The sequence below is a fragment of the Neopsephotus bourkii genome, unplaced genomic scaffold (genome assembly GCF_033783945.1).
Source record: "Neopsephotus bourkii isolate Nb327-2 ecotype Australia unplaced genomic scaffold, CSIRO-AGI_Nbou_v1 NB_1154, whole genome shotgun sequence".
NCBI classification, from domain to species: Eukaryota; Metazoa; Chordata; class Aves; order Psittaciformes; family Psittacidae; genus Neopsephotus; species Neopsephotus bourkii.
Genome location: NW_026901640.1, coordinates 986,396 through 1,005,141, shown reverse-complemented (window position 1 = coordinate 1,005,141; position 18,746 = coordinate 986,396). Strand labels below are relative to the sequence as shown.

Genomic DNA, 18,746 nt, shown 5'->3' with positions numbered 1-18,746 from the left:
CGCAGAAGCAGCACCAGCACTGGCAGGTTCAAGCTCACAGCATCAAAAGGATTGTGGGATGGTTTCTCTTCAAGTCTTTTTGTCTTGTTGCAGTAACTCGTGTTTAACACACTTGGTTCGATGCAGCCCCGCTGTGCTCAGTCCAGCCCATGCCCTCCCTTTTCCAGACAGGGAGCATGAATACAGCTTACTGCAAGAACAGACTTTTCCGGTTGCAAGGTGCTCAAATATCTTGAGTATTGAGAGCAAGGACAAACTGTTGACATCACTGCACTGCTTGATTGCACTCCTTCAACAAGAAACCTGTCATCATCTTAAAGAGGGGATTTTATAGCCTGCACAACACAAACAGACTCCCCAGTTTCTCTTTTCAACGCACAAGTGTGACAAAAGGGACACCCTGAATCCAGAGCAAGTTAATTCCACAAATACGCAACAGTCTCAACAGCCTTGAGTACCAGTGCTCAGACTAAGGCTTTCTAATAACTAATTCATCATAAAAAATAAACCTGGGTTTCAGCTGGAAGTAAAATGAAGCCCTGGAGATTTGAAGCATGACCTTTCTGCATCTCTTGCAAAGCCAGGATCAGGGTCTGATCTCACCTGCTTACCCCATTAAGCTCCCTTCCCAGCCCTACATCACCAGAGGTCAGGAAATGAAGGCTCTCAGTCATCACAGTTTGATTAAGACAGCTTAAAATTTGAGCTTTAATTGAAATGGAAAGAAACATTCCAAGATAATGTTTTATAGATTCCACTTAGTTATCAAATTGAGTTTTCACCGGATGTTACTGCAAACATGAACGTTAAATCATAAGCACTGAACAGGAGAGAACTCAAAAGAAAGAGATATAACCACATCCTATCAGAATGGCTGGACCAAATGCTCTTGTAGGGACCTATCCAAACAGTGACATGTTAGCTCATAGGATGCAAAGACATACTTGAATCCACCTGAAAAAGCTTCTGAGGACTGACTACATCAACCTCTTCCTGGCAAGTATCTTCTCTGCCAGCCATAAATCCCAGCTCAATACATACCTAACATGATACACTTTAGAGGCCACGTGTTTAAAGAGTATTAAGTCATCTTAAATTATTTGAGCAGAATTTTAAGTATGTCACAGAAATCTCAAAAGGAGAAAAAAGAAAATAAAAGGAAAGAGAGGGGAACACCACTGCAGCTTTAATACCAAGTTATCACTTTCTTTTTAAACAGAACTGTACAGCAACATAGTAAAGAACGCAGTGATGACAAGGCCAACCAGACAGCAACCTAAGGGAATCCTAATCCTGTCTACAGCAGAGCTGAAACACTCCCAACATTCTGATGCTCCAATGTTGGCTACCCTAATGCACTCCAAACCAGTTCTACCTACAGAGGACATCTTGGTGTGAAAAAGTTTCTGTAAAGTTCCCTTTGTTTCCAGTGTTTTTCTTGTACAAAATATTACAGTGTTGGGTTTTTTATATATATTTACAGACTTGCACAGCTAGAAAAATATAATCTACAATTGGGCTTGGCAATCAGTTCTTTAAATACACATCATTTCAGAGCAAAAATTGTAGTGGTAACACATCCTGCCTTCAAGCATCTGCACAGAGCAGCTTTCTTCTTTAAGCGTATCAAGCCTAAAAACCATGATTGCAGGGAGACATGTGCCACAGTAAGTGCAACGAATGCAATTCATCTCCCTCCTGGCATAAGGAAGACACAAGATGAATATTGTTTATGCAGGCTAGTGGCACAATATAGAGAAATCCATAACTGAACCTTAAATTCCTTAATCACATTCGTTAATTTCATAGGCAGAGCCTGTTAAAAAAGGACAACCAATGTAACTTGGAAGGAAAAGCAGACATGAAGTTCATGGGTATTATACATGTGGAACGACCAAAGCTTAAGGGGCATTTGCTACCTTCAAATGAGCCGTAAGGTTTTAAGGTTTTTCCCATTCAGCTTTTGAACAGAGGCCAGAGACGATTTTTTGCTTTAAAGCTACAGTATTTGTCATTATGGCTTTTAATAACCCCCCCTTTCACTGAGATGAGGTATGTGTTTCTAGGGAAATGGTAGGACATTGCTAGTAGTCAAGCCACCGAGCAAGGCCTCTTTCCACCAGAGTTCTGTTTACGGACACCACCTAAAGGGAGGTGAAAAGAAAGAAAACAAAAAGTAGAAAGGTGAACAAGCCATTAGAAAAAAAACAATCAGCAAGTTCCTAATCAACAGTAGAAAGCCTGCATCAGCATCAACTCCAACAGAAGAGGTATGTCAACACACGCACCTCATCGCCCATCAAGTTCCACAGCTGTATCAGTGGCAGTCCTGTTGCACTGTCATAATTTGCTACCTGGAAACACAGAAAAACCAGAGTGGGCAGCAGTTGTGGTGTGAGCCATGAAGGACGCAAGGCCAGCATCCTCCCCTCCCTGTCAGATACCCTTCCTATGTGTAGGCTGGAGGAAATGCAGCTCCTGCCACCAGGCAGCAGCTGGAACACCCTGTGGGCAAGTTCAGTTTCATCACGTGAATCCCTCCCCTGGCTTTCTGCCCACATCACTCACAAGAGAGAACACTCATCCCTTCCCAGCCACACAGCCCTCAGCGGTACCTGATGCTACACCAGGAAGTTCTCAGCACCACGATTTCTCAGCAAGCCCCTGCCCAGCAGCCAGACTTGCAGGCTCTGGCTTTGCTGTCTGTGCTCACACACACACAGGATGCAGGGTGCCCAGAGTCGCAGCAGCAGCAGCACCATCAGCAGCAGGACTTTCCCCAACAGCTCCACGTACCTGCGCCACAAGGACCGCGCCTCTGGTCATCTCGCCAACAGCCGCGTCAGCTTCAGGGGAGAAGCGATCCTCGTCTTGGGGAAGAGCAGGAGAAAACAAAGGAGGGTCACAGGCTTTAGAGGCCAGAAGGGACTATTAAGCTCATCCTGCCTGACCATTAGGCCACTGAATCCTCACCCACTGTTGCTGAAACCAGTCTATTAAGCTGGAGATCACACAAGCATTATGCCTGCTGTGTTGCTGAAGGGAAGAATGAAGCGCTTTCTAAAGCCACTAGCTAAGTTAATATGAATTTAAGTGGCTGGTGAATTAGGAGGCTTTAAAGATAGAAAAGGGCATATCTGCAGGACCTTTGAGCTGTTGTTAGGATTTTGATCCTTAATAAACTAAGCTCAAGGGCCTCAGGACTTCACTGACCCTGAAGACACTACTGACCCACCTGACCCCCAGCTCCTACAGGAGCCCCTTCCGTACAAGGCAGCTTTTTAGGCCCCCAGCCATCAGGCATCTCTACCACCACGGCACTCTGCCAGGGCTTGAGCAGTAGCATTTTGAAAACAGAACCATACACGTCAGTCACTTCAGTAGGAAAGTATCGGATACTGGTTTAACACATTAGAACTAAGCTTGCATGTACAGCTACTTGATGACAGAAGGTGGCAGAGTAGTTACAGCTACTTCACTCAATACACTGCCAGCCCTGCCAACTTGCTCTTTAGGAGAGTAATTCGCTCTCTCCTCCAAGCAGGAAAAAGCCTGGACATTTATCATCTTTCCCATGGAGTCTGACAGGTTCTGCCATGCTAGCACATTTAGAAGGATAAAATTCATTCTTTCCAGTCCTTGCTCTAGTCACACCAGAGGCTCTGCTTGCAATAGGAGAGGGAAGCTTCAGGCACAATCCCTGCTTGCCCACTGCTGGCACCCACTGACACTGCAGGAGGACTGCCAACAGTACTTGTCAGGAGCTCCATTACCTGGAAGAGGCACCACATTGTCCAGTAAAACTTCTGCTGCTTGGAAAGGCAGCGATAAAAAGTCAGACCTTAAAGAAAAGAGAATCCATCAGAATAAGAACAGGGCTTGAAGTCACTGCTGTGTTCTTTCAGGTGACATTGATTAATCAATTGCTGTAACAGGGATTTAGTTTAAAATTGATGACAGTCAAAAACAACCTCCCAGCACCCTAAGCAGCAGCAATCCATTGTCTGATGAACGTGCCAGGTTGGACTGGGCTCCAAGCAGAAGACACCTCCACCATGGAGCCTGGACTGCTTTCCTCCCACCTCTGGGCACAATCAAGTATTTAAGGGGCTTGTGTAAGAAAACCCTCTTCCAATACAGTACTTCCAGACAGCGGGGCTGGAGCATAGAGAATCCTAATCTTATTCCTAGCTCAGCAGCTAACTACACCTTGGGGCCTCCCAAAGGCATCCTTTTGCTCAGCTGCCACGCTGAACTGACACAAGTCACAATTTCCTCTTCCCTCCCCTGCAGTAAAGCCTTGCAAGAGCCTGCTGTGCTGCCAGGGAGCCCACCCCTGCTGCCCAGACAAACCTTCCTACCAATTCCCACTTGAGCTGTGGAAAAACCTACAAGTAATTCAAACAATACAGATGCCTCTGATGAAGATTCGAGCCAGGTATGGCCTCAGGCCATGGAAGAGGAGCTAGAGACCTGATTTGTCTGAGGGTGTTGACCTTCACTTTGTCATATCCTCCATAGTCCACATATCTGAGTTCCACTTCACCGGTCTCTGCAAAGTAGCTGATAACTTGAGCCCGTAGCCATGCCCCATCCAGGCCTGGAGCTGCGCAGATAATACCAGCTGCAGAACGTAAGGGTAGAGAGAAGAAAGCTCAGTGGATTTCCAGAAATCAGCACTTCAGGCATTAGTTATGACTAGTAACTCCTTTCCATGGGAGGCACCCTCCACTTCAGACCACGTACAGACAGTGACACTATGAAGATGTGGGAGTAGCTCCACACTTTGTCATCAGAAATAGACCAGGTGCCAGGTAGATAAGAAATAACCCAAGACTGAGTGCTCTCCTTCTGAATTTCAGTGTGCAACTAAGTGGCTGGAGAGGTATTCAGGGATGAGTGGGGTAAGGAAGAACAGAGCAACACCTTGTGCTTTATCTATTAAAAAAGGCCCAAATAAACGGAATACCAAAGGAACGATCACATTCTCACGCACTGGGAAGCCTCCCAAGCCTAACGCAGGGCAGCAGGATTTCACCTGACCCTTGAAGTTTCTCAAGTGAACAGTTTGTGAGCAGCCAAGTTACTTGCCTTCTACTGGAGTTGGCAGGGTTGGAATTTGGGGTTGAAAGTAGAAGACAGACATCTGCTGTTCAAGGCTCCTCAGGACATGGAAAGTGGGGTGAGTGGGCTGCTGCAGGAACATGTGCCCTGCATCGACTTGGTGTGCCACAACCACCTCCACAGTGACTCCATCCGGGAGGAAGAGCTGTCGCGTGGAGGAAAGAAGCTCTCATTAGTGTTCACTGCAACTCAAGCTTCATTCACAGCAGCTCCCTGTCCCACCAGCACCTCCTGAGGCTTACAGCCATGGCACTGTAGTATTTCACTTCTAAAGACTGGTCTGGATCAGGAGCAGGAGGCTACCCATTGTTAACTCCGTGCTGTTCTCCAGGAAATCAGACTTGGGCTGGGGCCCATCTTGCACCCAAAAAGACTATCAGCACAGAGCAGCTGCAAGACTCATTTGCCCAAGGAGATCAGCCAGCAGAGTCAGGAACGATGGCTCAAGCCATGCTGCACTATCAACACTGTGCAACTTGCCAGGATTCCCTGCCCATGGAGGTTTTAAACATCTAGGGAATCTTCACAGGGATTGTCCAAGATTTGTCACAGAGGCCTCATTTTCAAAGTCATTTTCCCTGGCTGCTGGAGAGCCACTGTGCTGGGCAGCTTCTGAGCATTCCTGTGCTTGGAATACATCCAAAATGCCTTGAATTTCCCAGCATAAATGCAGCTCTCCAGGATAAAGCCTATCTTCACATCCAAGGAAACAGTTACGTGCACAGTCACTACAGGCACAATGGGAACAGTAGTGGAAGAACAGGTAGATAAACCTGATCTCTTAACAGTTAAATCAGCTGGACAACAACCAGCCACACAAAAGTAAACTGGGTTGGAGGGCATCTGTGAGCCAGCCACATGGATACAGCATCCTACAATGGCAGTGACCAGCAACAGTCTTCCACCCTGACATCAGCATAGCCAGCAAGCTGGGGCTCACCCAGGCACTCATGAGGGGATAAAATGTCAGTGGTGCTGGTGGAGGTAGATTGTGGATGTTGGTGAGACACAGCTCCTTGAACTTCCTGCCAATCAGACTCAGTGCTTTTTCTACTCGATGCGGGAAACCTGGAAGACACAAGTTCCACAGGTCTGTAGCACAGATTTGGTGAAGACAACCCCAGCCTTGCCACCTGAATCAACAGAGCTACCAGAAGCCTTCTGCAACAACTTCAGTTTCAGCACATTGGCCATGGAACCTGGTATGAAAGCAGCACGAGCTGATACACATCCCATAGCTCCTCCTGGAGGCCCAAAGTGATCCTACAAACGCTGTTGGCTAAACTAGAGCAGATGAAGACATTAAAACACATTCTCACCTCTAGAACAGAGGGCTCACATGCCAAGGCACAGGTGACCTGGCAGAGACCTCTACCGTAAGAGCACTGAACAGAAAGCTTTGTAAAGCACGGGACTAAGAGGCACTAACCCTGTTTAAACTCCTTGCCCATCTAATTAAGGCCCCCAAGGTACATACTGGACAATGAATGAAGAGACTTTCCACTTACCTTCAATGTGACAGACCTGGGAGTCACGCAAATAAGGCTTTCTCGTGACATAGATTTTGGCACCAGATTTCCGCCTCAGGAAGCTGATAAATTTTCCTTGTGGGCCGATCAAGCGGTGAACTAATTCCTTGATGAAGGGGACAAGAAAGGAACAGTCAGCAAGAGAAATATTGATCAAACAGCGCTGTTCTCTGCAGCTTATTTCATCACCTGCTCTTAAGAACTGTGTACCCTCAAAACCTTCTGAATGCTTTCAGAGCATCAGACCAACAGATTGGGGTGGAAGATCACAAGGAATAATGAGTGCCACAGCCTCATGGTTACAGTTTGTCCTGGCTCTTCCCTCCTGCTGAGTCCTAATGGGAGCGAATCACTTCAACCCTCCCCTGTTGTTGATGTCCCTGGGAAGGCACCAAGCCAGTGCAGGACAGGAAGAGCCAGAAGATGGCTGTGTAGGGCAGGGCAGGATGCAGGAGCAGGCCAGCAGCTGCTTACCTTTGGGACTACTATTTCCCAGATGATGGGGTTGCACTTGCTGGTTTCTCTCCCTATCTCAGTGTCCTGCTGAGTCACTGCCTTCTTCATGGCACAGCCACTGTTCACAAAACCCGTACCATGTCCATCCAATCCTGCAAGACACGCACACGTGTCAGCATGCAGACAACCCCCTCAGTCCAGCCCAGCTCCCAGGCACAAGGCCATGAAAAGACATCAGTTCATAGAGAGGTTACATAGAGCTGTTCTCACGCCTTGGCTCAGGGTGCTCCTGTATCGGGTTCTCCAGTGTGTCAGAAAGGGTTCCCATCACGTGCAGCCTACTGAAAGGTTCCTTTTCTTCCTGGAGAAAAGCCTGCGCAGCTCTGGGAATGCCACAGGAAGCAGCCCGCCTTGAGCCATCAGCCTTCAAACACAGGCACCTCTTACGCAGCGGCTGACACAGACACCAGAAGCCAAAGTTACCGAAAGCTGAAGGAGAGCCTGCTGCTGCCCAAGGAATTCTGCATTCTACCCACGGGGAATGGCAGGGCTCTTCACAGGGAGTTGAGCGGGCAAGGAGGGACGTGCAACCTCTTCATCTGCTCTTTGTGCTGACAGCAGATGGTGCACAGGGACCTGAGTGCCAGGGGTGGTCCACTGCTAGTGGGGGTAGGGGACTGCCTCTTGCCCAAATCTGTCCTAGGCCTGAAGCAGCAAGGTGCCAGAGCCAAGCTACAGCTTCTTCCCAAACCATCAGCTGATACCAGGAACGTGTCTACTTGGGAGGGGGACAAACCCGAAAGTCTTCCTCCTGCTCACATCCCACATACCAGCAGTGTGACACACGGCTGATCCTTCCTTCAGATTAACAAGCAGAAGCGTGAAGACCCTCACTTGCCTGCCAGTATTCAGGCCATCCAGTGCAGGACCAAAGAGAAAAAGAAACCAAACACCTGCTTCACATTTGCCACATCTTAACTAGGAACACAGCACGGATGCCTGGAAAGGCAAGGATGGGGATGGAAGCCTCAAAGCCTGGGTGTGAGGGTCAGCTGTGTGACCTCTGATCCCACATTAGCACCCTGCTCTGTCCCCTCTCCCTGCCCATCAGCTCTCTGGGTGCTGAGGTCTCAGCTCATCACCACCAGGCTCCACAGCACATTTGTACCTTTTGCCACACCAGCGTTCACAACAAGGCAAACCCACGATCTTCCTAGAGTGATTCTCACTAAAGGAAGTGTTCTGGGGGTTTAATCCTTAATTGTTGGCAAACTCCATCGACATGCCTTGCAACAAGCAGCCTTCCAACTACTCTGCAGCAATTACAAAAGGCACCCTGTCATTAAGGGCTGTTGGCACCACAGGGTCTTCTAAGGGACTTGAACATCCATCCCAAGGTCACCCAGGTTAACATTTGCTCAGACAGCTTTGCATTCTGCCACACACACATCATCCAGGATCTAGAAGGCAAAAGCAACATAGACAGACGGGGAAACTCCAGGACCGCCGTTCCCTGTTGGGATTTCTTGGCCCGCACCTTCCCTTCCAAGTAAAAAGGCTTCAGGGGAATTGCTCTGCAACCAACTGATTTGATCCCAGCTCATGAGAGCACTTCCCTGCCTCATCCAGCAGCACCTCAGAAACCTGCCTCATGGCCCCTTACAGCAGCAGCTCACAGACACAGAGAAGAGCCCAGGGCTTGCTAGAGGCTGCTGGAACTGAAGCAGAAACCATTGGGACGAGAGTGTTTCAAACCAGCAAGGTGTTCAGCAGCCTGGCCTACATCCAGACACAGTCCTTTCACTGGGCTACTCGAGAACATGCTCAGCCTTAGACAAGAAGCTTTGTGCTGAACAGCAACCAGCCTGTTCACCCCTTTGCAGATACCCTGAAGATCACCCAGCTAACGCTGGATCCTACAGAGATACGAATTCTGAGAGCAAATGCAGACCCACCTGCACCTGAGGGCTAAACAGGCATTGCCTGGAGAAATTAAACAGGAAGCTTTATCTGCACATGCAGGAGGGTTACGGCACATAAAATGCTTGCTCACCATGTGCGTGTAAGAGGATTTTCAGATTGCTTACCTTGTGGGCAGTCTCCGTCTATTCCTGGTGCCTTGCTACACTCATTGCACAGGTCTGGACCATCCTCTCGCAGCACTCCAGTGCTGTACGGCACGTCATTGTCCTCAGGCAGCCTCACAGGAGGCTGAGTTTCACTTGGCCCGGAGCTCTGCCCAGCACTTGTGTCTCCGCTTGCAGGTAAACTCAGTAACTCTGAATGCTGGCCCGATGCAACAGCCAGCACTGTGCTCTGCACCAGGCCCTCCACACATGCCCCACCTTCACACGTGGATGTGCTGCACAAAGAGCCCTCCCTAACCAAAGGTGACTTTTCTGGAGAACCTTTGTGGATCTCCACAGGAGTCCGACCACCTCCCTGGGACTCACTGCACACAGGAGCCTTCATCTGACAGTCTGTTGTGGCTCCCTCAGTGGGGCTTTGTGCTGAACAGCTTGAACATGTAACATCCTGAGCCTGTTCCTCTGTCTGTGGGGATGTCAGTACCACAGCATCGTTCTTTCCAGCAGTGTTCGTATCAGCTACTGCAGCTTCCTCTACAAGTGTCTGACCAGCGGAAACAGCACTTGCCATCTCCAGAGGTGTCTCAGCTTGGCTAGCAGCAGCCTGGCAGAGCTGAGTGGACCCATCACTCCCAACACCTGACAGCACTTCCTCAGTTGCTGCCAAAATAACCTTAGAAACAATCTGTATTGTCACTTGCTCAATTTTCTCAATGTCTTCCTTGCACAAACCCACTCCTCTGACCTTCTCTCTTCTCAGTTCATCTCCTTTTGGCTGTGTGTCCTCCTCCTCCTGACACACAGGTACAGTACTGGCAACTGACCTGGACACATCTTCTTCCCCTGGCTGCGCTGAACAGGCAGGCTCCCAAGGGAGAGAAACACAAACAGGGACACTCTTTTCATCTTGAGATCCCGTTTCTTCTAGTTTTTCACTGTCGTTCTCAAGGGTGCTGGGCTGATTTGTTGTTACTGGCAAGTCTGTTGAGAGATCCAGCCTCTCACCAGTGTGACACGTAACAGAGGGCATCGTCAACCCTGCTGTCAGCAGGGAGGTCGAGGTTTTGTTCTCTATGTGCTCCTCTTCCAGCAAGGAGAGCTGTCTTTGTGGAACACATGGTTCTGTTCCTGGTGCTGAATCCTGCTCTGCCACTTCTTCCTGCTGCTCTTCAGCAGCTACTGCTGGTTCCTCTTCATAGGTTCCATGCTTTTTTCTATGGGAATAAATCCACCAGCACCCAAGAAGTGCCAGCACTCCAGGTACGGCAAAAGTGACGAAACTCCGGAAGCATAAAGGCATTTTAGAAAGTCTCAGCAGTTCTGCCTAGAAGGAGAAACAGAAAACATGTTACAATAGCCACAGGGGAGGGAACAGGAAGACTAAAGTTTCATAAATGCCTTGAGGTACCTCTAGTAGTATGAACAGGCTTGTTTTCCATTTGCTCTACACATGCTCCATTCACATCTCTGCTCTACAAGAGACCACAGAATGAGATCCTTACCTAAGACCAGGATCTCTGGCCATTTCTCACCATTACAGTCACCAGCTTCACCTTACCCCCCCTTTCCATGTAAACCTGTTTCACCTTCTTTCCCCTGCCTCCCCTTTGCTACCCACAGGGACAGCATCCAGCACTGCAGTCTCTCCAGCAGCAGGCTGGGTTCATAACAGTTTATTCCACATTAAATTCCCTACATGGACAGCTGCTGCTCTGACTTGTGAGCTGAAAGCTTTCACTCCAGAAAGTGTGTGAACCGTTCCCTGACTGGACACGCCTGGGACTCATGTGCCAGCCATGCTCCTCCATCTACAAGCCTCATCTAGGTTCCAGGAGGCAGGGCTGAGAGGCCTTTCCATTTCCTTCAGGAAAGCCAGCAGCTGGCACACAGAGCTGAAGTTCCCCACATCCCCAGAACAAAGAGTGCAAAGGACACTCAGTTTGTATTTTCACTGGGCAGGAATGAAAGCAGAACCCACGTGTCTGACAACGCTTACACACAACAGGCTTTTCTCCAAACGGGCCCCAAGACCTTCACCAGTAAGCAACAAAGGGAAAGATTGTTTTCAGGAGATAAAATCCTAGGGGTGGGAACCACCCACTGCAAAAGAACAGTGCTATCGAGTTCTTCTTCATAAAAATAAAGGCATATAAAAAGATGAGACAGTCTCTCGACTATGCTTCGTCTGTCTCAACCAGAAAACACCTTTTGTTATCAGAGCAAACCTCCTTCCAGATACCCCCTTCAGGGCCTTGATCTTCACAGCAGCCGATCACACTCTAGCTAAGGACAAAACCATGCCTCCCTCAGACCCAAACCAAGCCTCCGAGACCTGGAGCATTTAATACACACTTCAGATTTCTCACCTCCTCCAGCCACAATCTCCTGTCCCACAGGAACAAACACACAACCTCATCCAAGCTATCTCAGACCCCAGCCTGCCTTCTGCACCGCTTGCTGCAGAGTCACACAGTCATCAAGTCACAGAATGGTTTGGGTTGGAAGGGGCCTTAAAGCTCATCCACTTCCAAACCCTTGTCACAGACAGGGACACTTTCTACTAGAGAAGGTTGCTCCAAGGCCAACCTGGCCGAGGCAAGTAAAGAAATGAACAGCAGAAACAGGAGCTCGGAAATGTCTTGCTCAACCCCAAATCAAAGTCAGCTGCAGACAGGATTTAAGAAGTCCAGTAACATCTCCAGCATATCACCAGTGTTGATCTACACAGGAAACTTGAGTCTTGCTCACTCTGTGACACTCGTGTCTGATGTCTCTTCAATCCAAGTTCCTGCCAGTCAGACAGCAGGGCTTATTGCTGAGGAGGAACTTCCAGTTAACAGCAATACCTGAGACTTGGAATTAAAAAACAGACCACCACAATAAATCTATGCAGCGATTTGGATGTTTGGGTTTGGGAACTTGGTAAGTGGAAAACATGAAGCCTGTACACACATTCCTGAAACAAAAGATACCCATTTCTGCTCTCCAGCACAATGGCACATTGTGAGTGACTGCAAGCGCTCATCTGCTGCCTGCTTAAGTTGTTTTAATTCATGCAGAACCACTCCACAAGCTGTCTCCCAGCACACCACAAACTCAAAGTAGCACTCAAGTCCATTCCCAGCAAGCTTCCCTGATTAAACAGACAGCCCTATTATCACCTCATTCCCTATTAAGTTGCACCAACTGTACAATGGTCCCACACAGTTCTGCAGCACAGGGAGACAGTAGCAGGATGCCCCACAGAGGGCCAGGCCCATCCCAAAGCCTGGCAGACAAAGCCATTTCAAGAGTCCTTTTAAACATTGATATTTAAGTTAAAGATCTCTACTCTGTGATGTTTAGATCAGTGGGGATGGTGGGTTAACTGACCGCTCCTTGCAAAGCTTATCTCATTTCATGCTTTTAAATTGACTAGTTTCAGCAAGAGCTGCATTATACTACCAATGATGTGTTAAATGGGAATTCCACATCCTTCCATCAGCTAGAAAGGGACGAAAGGCAGTGGCTCTGCACAAGACATGAGCAGACATCCTAAAGCACTGGGCTGGCCAGGGGACAGCTAGCATTAACAAACATCTCCTTGCATAAACATGACAGGAAGACTTTGGTGGCCTGATTTTAATATGCTGGTCACAACACCACTTTCATGTGATGCCTTGAAGACAGCGGTTTTTAACCTGCTCAACACAACCACTGTAAGATGCAGCACATACTTCTCCCTCATTTCTTCCACAGGGGAGCTCCTACAGCCTGCATCCGTTTTGTCCAACAGGTTGAAAAGTGACAAAACCCTTTTCCCATTGCCAACTCGACAGCCAGTTCAGGACCACAGGAGCAAAGGGATCATTTAAACACATGGAGGGGGGGAAGCAAGCCTGAGATTCTCCTGCCAGCAGCAGAACAGAACATGGCAACTTGTCAAATCACATGGCTTTAAGCAGTGCCAAACTGGAGGAGCCTGGCCCAGCACCCCCTGCGCTCTCCAGGCAGGAGGAGCCAGCTGGGGAAGCACAGCAGCTTTGGGCCACACACCAGCAGGCTAGGGAAGCCAGAACCAGTGTGAACACTGGATGCACCAGTGCCATTCCCCAACACACAGGGCTCTGTGCAGTCCTGCACCATAAACAGTGCAGAGCTCATGCACTGTACGTGGTTGCCCCACACCATGAGCCACTTCCACTTCTTCCTCCTGGCATGTCAGGAATCCACTCTAAATGTCACACCTTCTGTCAAGGCACTGGGAGCTGCAGCGAGGGCACGAGGCTTTTCCAACTTGCTAAATAATGCCCAGGGTAGGTCAGGAGAGGATTAAGACACCAAGGGGAGAAGAGGGGTCAGACGCTCTCCAAATCTGTATCCTGACTTGATTTATGGAAAACTCCTGGTAAAGATCAGGGGGATGAGGACAAGAATGAACCCACACACTCGCCTACCTTACAAAGCAAAGGCAAGGACAGTCAACTTATCCTACTGGCTCGCATTAGGATCCCAGAGCAGTTTTAAGCCACCTCGTTTCTCTAACCAGCACAACCAACCCTTTGGAAGACATGTCCGTACTGAAGCACGAAATCAGACTCTACAACTCAAAGAGAGTTATAAAGCAGGTATGTTTGTTATGGCACCGGGTGCAAGGGGGATGGCTCCTCCTAACTTACACACCAAGGGGTTAAGCAAGCAGATACTTATTACATACAAACATGCATATAACAATTAGTTTAGGTACTCATTATCATAAGTCTCCTCCCTTTTGGCACTTGCACACTGCCTTCTGAGGGCCGTGGGCAGGGGTCTTCAAGATGAAGTAAGCAGTCTTCCTCAGGGTGCACTTTTCACCTTTGGCACAGCCAGATACCCCAGTAATCACAAATGAGCTGAAACCAGCCGTATCTGCAAGTTTCTGATCGCTGGCAAAGATTTCAAACAGTGGGACCTTCGTCCACAAAACTTACTGCCTCCCAAGCTAGCAGATGGTTGGGAGTCACTGTCTCCAAACTAACTGATCATTAGAAGGATGGTCACTCATTAGAAGGATGGAAAGAAATAATTCACTCTTGTTAGTAAGACTACTAAATTATGTTATCACACCACAGACTTACAACACAAACATTGGTCTCTATCTTAGACCAAAGTTAAAAGTATCTTAACTGTGTTTTCCAGGCACTTGCTTTCCTTATATCAGTATAAGGTTAGAAATGTTTGGCAGCACGAGGTTCAGAGAAGCCAGATAATTCATTCTCAAGGTCTGAAAGGAATGTTCAGCAGGCCCTTGCTCCAGATTTCCAGGGCTTTCCACAGCCAGGAAGGCCTGTTCTGGGGGCAAGCCACTTCGAGTCTCTAGAAGAAGGGAGACAAGGACAGTTCCCAAATGATGGAGCCCCCATGCCCTGCAGGGACGCTCCCCACAGCTTTGCCGGTCCCTGCTCTTCCACTTCCCTCCTGCCCCAGCACTCGAGAGGTTACGCTTCCAAACCCCAAAAGCAGTGGAAACCGAGGCTGGAATTAAAGACCATCCTGAAGGATCACAGAGCACCCAAGCAGGCAGCTAAACTGGAAATGCAGCTTCAATAGCAGAGACAGGATGACTCCGTGCAGACCCTATAGTCAGTGATAGAGCACTCATGGAAATAAATCCTATCTGGGTGAAAGAGACTGGCCAAGGCTGGCAGAGCTCAAACTAACTGGGACCACGTGCGCTCTTAAAACTTTCCATGCTAAAAATAACCAGTAGCACATGCTCTGCCTTATAGGAGGCACAGGAACAAAGAACTGGAGGCCACACCTTTAAAAATCAGTTATTGCACAGAAACAGACTTATTCAACCTACCCTTGCCATCAGGTGTGTTTTCACTGACAGCTGAATTGGTGCCCATGCCCCCAGGCTGCAGGCCCTGGCACAGCACACTCTGAGCACCAGCCAGGCTGTACAGCCTTCCTATGTACCTCTCTCTTTGGTGGGGTAAGCAACCATCACCCAGAGGTGGGGGCCACCAAATGCCTCAGTAGCTGCAAGCACCCAAAGACAGGCAGGAGCCAGGCGAGCAAGGTCTCATCTGGATAGCACTTCTGAAAAGAACTGAACAGGTAAGTGTCTCTGTGCTTCAGTAATTAAAGGTAAGGGCTGTGCATCAATTTCTGCTGCTTCAAACACCAGTACTGCGAGACAAGAACAGCAAGAGACACCTTCAGCAATACCACCTTTTCACAGCCCAGCCAACACAGGCTACAGAGCTCAAGAAACAGGCTCCTCTGTGAATGAAAGCTACCAGTGAAGCCACTCCACAACCTTAAACTATTTAAGAACTAAGTCCTATGTGCAGAGGAGTAAATTATGACATAAGTAAAAGGCTGAAAAAGCTGGTTGTTGTAGAGCTAAAGTAGGGCTGTGGAACAAGACCTGCTACCAACACCAGGCTGCCTTATCTTCGAGATAAAAAGCTGCTCTTGATGCTCCTACCAGAGCTCACTCCCCACCTTTGCAGATGAGGCTGCTCTGCTGATGGCCTAGGCTTTATCAGTATTTCATCTTATAGTCACTTCTTCTGTGTCCTTCTCACACCCCAGGCACCAAACACTGTCCCAGCACAGCTCCACACTCCACAGCACCACTTCTGGGCCAAAGCAGAACCCCAAAGAGTTTCTATGTTACACTCAGTTTGCAATGCAATCATCAGCCTAGTTAAACTGCAGCAGGCTTTTTACTGATGTTTTGGAAATCACCAAGGAGCACCTGTATACACTAACACCGACCACCAGCAACCCTGCCAGCAGGCACTGATGACCCCTGAGCTCATCACTCCTGCTACACAACTCAACACAGGTTACACTCAGTAGTTAACATTAACCCTATCTGACTATCAAGCTCCTTAATGCATGTTCTATCCTATTATCTTCTTGCTCCAACCATTTCATCATTCATGGTTTCCTCAGCCAAGGAACGTTTCCCTGTGAATCCTCTATTACAGACACCGCTTTGCCAGAAAGGCGTCTCAGATGCAGAAGCGGGCTTCAGAAACTGCTTTTGCAGCACTTCACCAACAGCACCTCTATCTTTCTTGGCTGTTCCTCAGAATTCGGTGGAAGTTTCTTGCTGGATTCTTTTGCCAGCTTTGGGGTCCTCTCCAGAAGCACTCAGGTCAAATGTTCTGCCTCAAGCCACCCAAAAGCCACCCAGAGGCCACACGGCCTTTCTGTTCTCACCTGTCTTTAAACTGCAGTGAAAGTCCTTGGGTTGAGGCTAATGCACTCTGTGCACAGGTACCTCTGACTGGGGAATCAACACCGCTCCTAAAGCCAACGGGTGATCTTGGATGTCACAAAGAACCCGCTTAGTAACAGTTGCCGGGACTCTTTCCAAAGGGCTGCCTCCCCAACACACCTTCCAGGCCAGATTCCACTCTTTTAAAAGCATTTAGTCTGCTCATTACTTCTAAAAGCGTCCTCCACAATCCAGGCAAAGCACAATTTCTCATAAACTACACCCAATGCTTAGCATTTTGTGTTTGCTTCTCCACAGGGAAGCCCACGCAGCCCTTGCTATGGGCAGTAGTGGAGTGTCCACTACAGGGCAGCTTATACAGGGACATTTCAAAGCAACCAGCTAAGCCAAGTGCCCGATATCCAGATCGATTCCCACAGAACAGGCATGTACAACACTCTGGAGCAGAGACTGCAGAAAGCAAAGGCTTCCAATATTCTCTGCACACGAGACAAGAACCAGACTTGCATTTTCAAGGAGACAGATTGGCAAGGTTTAAATCACATCACGCTGATACCACTGTAAGAACAGTGAGAAAAGAGGCAGCACCGACACCAAGCAGGTATCTGTAGAACAGCATCAAGACCTACTCCCTAGATTTACTGTGCACAGCAATGAGAGCTTGATCAGCAGCTCCTCAAAACAAAAGCTGCACTAGACATAAACAGAACACAAGGAGTAGTGGTTTTCAGTTGGAAGGTTTGTGCCTGAGGCTTGGCTTGCTGAGAGCAAGTAGCAGAAGCACCCAGAGAATAACAGAAATATTAGTGGAAAAGGCACTTTATATTCATCTGCGCTAGGAAGGAGCTGCAGAGGTTCCAAGAGAGTCATTTGGACTGGACAAACAGGAAGGTAACTGCTATGCACTGAACCAGCTTGCTAAGAGGAGTCCCACAACGGACTTGAGACTGATGAGAGAGGCCTGTTTCACTTGGATCTCTATTCCAGTAGCAGCGACGAGCCCTTGCCCAAATTACACCAGGGGCTGCTCTCAGAGACAGAAAGGCTTCCCCTGAAGCCTGCAGGCTGCCTCCCTGCCTCGGCTTTGGCAGCCCTTCCTTTAAAAAGCAAAGCCAAGACAGATTAAGTCACCTTCCTATGGTCACGTCACGCTGAAGGAAACCCATGAATGGCAAATGGGTGCTCCAACTCGAGAGAGAGGAGCCCATCCTCTCCCCAGGCAAACAGAACACTACACTCCAACTTGGAATACTTTAGGGACGTGATGTGCAGATTTCTTCCCTGCACCCCCAACACCAAAATATTTTCCTTAACTCTGCATTTCAACAAGAAACGGAATACAAGTCCAAGCTAGTAACAAGCAAGGCCCTAAGGCTTATGGAGACACACGCTCCAATCCTCATTCCGTATTCCCAATTCCCAGATTCATCCCTATGCAAAGCTGATGTCCCCACCACAAGAGGCACACGCAGATCAGGAGCTTTTGCCAGGAACTGCTGCTATTTCTACAGAGGAGTCAAAAATCAGCCACAGCACATGCTAAAAGTTTCTCATCCTCATTGCCAGGTGGCAGCAGAGGTCAAAGGCAACCAGGAGCTCTTCGGGTCTGCCAGCAGTGATTTGCCTTGCTGAGGCAGGCTTTTAAATGATCTGCCATGAAATACTCGGCTCTGCCAGCAGTAAGGTACAGGACCCATCAATTCAGGGTCAGCTTCCAGCCAGGAGCAGCAAAGTGAAACAGAATCCATGTAGTGGACAATGAAAGCCCACAGTAACACAGTTTAAGACAATCATCTACAGAAGCAGCCAGTGACAGGCAAACTCCTCATCACCTTCAGCAAGCCCTACGAGAAGCAAACTCAACGGCCTTCATTTCCAGGAAATATTAAGCACCTGCTGAATAAAACAGCTTCTTCCAAGTGTCTGAAAGAAGCTGCCTGAAGTTAATCATCGCTTCATGAAGTTTAACCAGCCATCTGCAGGAAGAGCACTGTAGCTAGAAATCAGGATTTAAAAAAGCCACTCATTAGAACTGAAACATGACACAATTAAAAGTAATTAATTGTTTTAACTTTTGTTATTGCTCCTAAATGTTGCTATGGACACCTCATCTTATTACAGTCACCCTGGACACTAGAAATATGTTAAATAACTGATATCAGGTAAGTGCACATGAAAGACGAGAGCCACGGATAAGTGCAGTTTGTTGTTTTCAAAACATTCTGCTCTTCAGCTAAACTAGCACACTCCACTGCTGCACAAGTATGCATGGACATATGCATGGACTGAGTCAGGCTTCTTTGGCCTGGAAAAGGCTCCTGGGAGACCTTA

General features: G+C 48.3%; 1 protein-coding gene across 2 annotated transcripts; it reads right to left on the bottom strand.

Moving 5' to 3' along the window:
- Positions 1 to 679: 679 nt before the first annotated feature.
- On the bottom strand, positions 680 to 13,749 carry AKAP1 (A-kinase anchoring protein 1). Of its 2 annotated transcripts, XM_061363294.1 has the most exons (11): positions 13,633 to 13,749; positions 9,197 to 10,520; positions 7,128 to 7,261; positions 6,633 to 6,759; positions 6,065 to 6,192; positions 5,092 to 5,269; positions 4,474 to 4,624; positions 3,774 to 3,841; positions 2,797 to 2,870; positions 2,289 to 2,354; positions 680 to 2,144 (listed from the first exon to the last, which is right to left on the bottom strand). In XM_061363294.1, the coding sequence occupies exons 2-11, from the start codon at positions 10,494 to 10,496 to the stop codon at positions 2,085 to 2,087; spliced, it is 2,286 nt and encodes a 761-aa protein (XP_061219278.1). In that variant the 5' UTR covers positions 10,497 to 10,520; positions 13,633 to 13,749; the 3' UTR covers positions 680 to 2,084. The 2 variants fall into 2 exon arrangements, with proteins under 2 accessions (XP_061219278.1, XP_061219277.1); XM_061363293.1 differs by lacking the exons at positions 5,092 to 5,269; positions 6,065 to 6,192; positions 13,633 to 13,749 and having other exon boundaries at positions 9,197 to 10,624.
- Positions 13,750 to 18,746: the final 4,997 nt, after the last annotated feature.

Bases quoted from the DNA above. Each gene is read 5' to 3' on its own strand.
- AKAP1 (XM_061363294.1), bottom strand. From the start codon at position 10,496: ATGCCTTTATGCTTCCGGAGTTTCGTCACTTTTGCCGTACCTGGAGTG. The intron at 5,270-6,064 runs GTGAGCCCCAGC...TCCACGCGACAG, and splicing joins ATCCCCTCATGAGTGCCTGG to CTCTTCCTCCCGGATGGAGT. The intron at 3,842-4,473 runs GTCTCTAGCTCC...CTTTTCTTTAAG, and splicing joins AACACCCTCAGACAAATCAG to GTCTGACTTTTTATCGCTGC.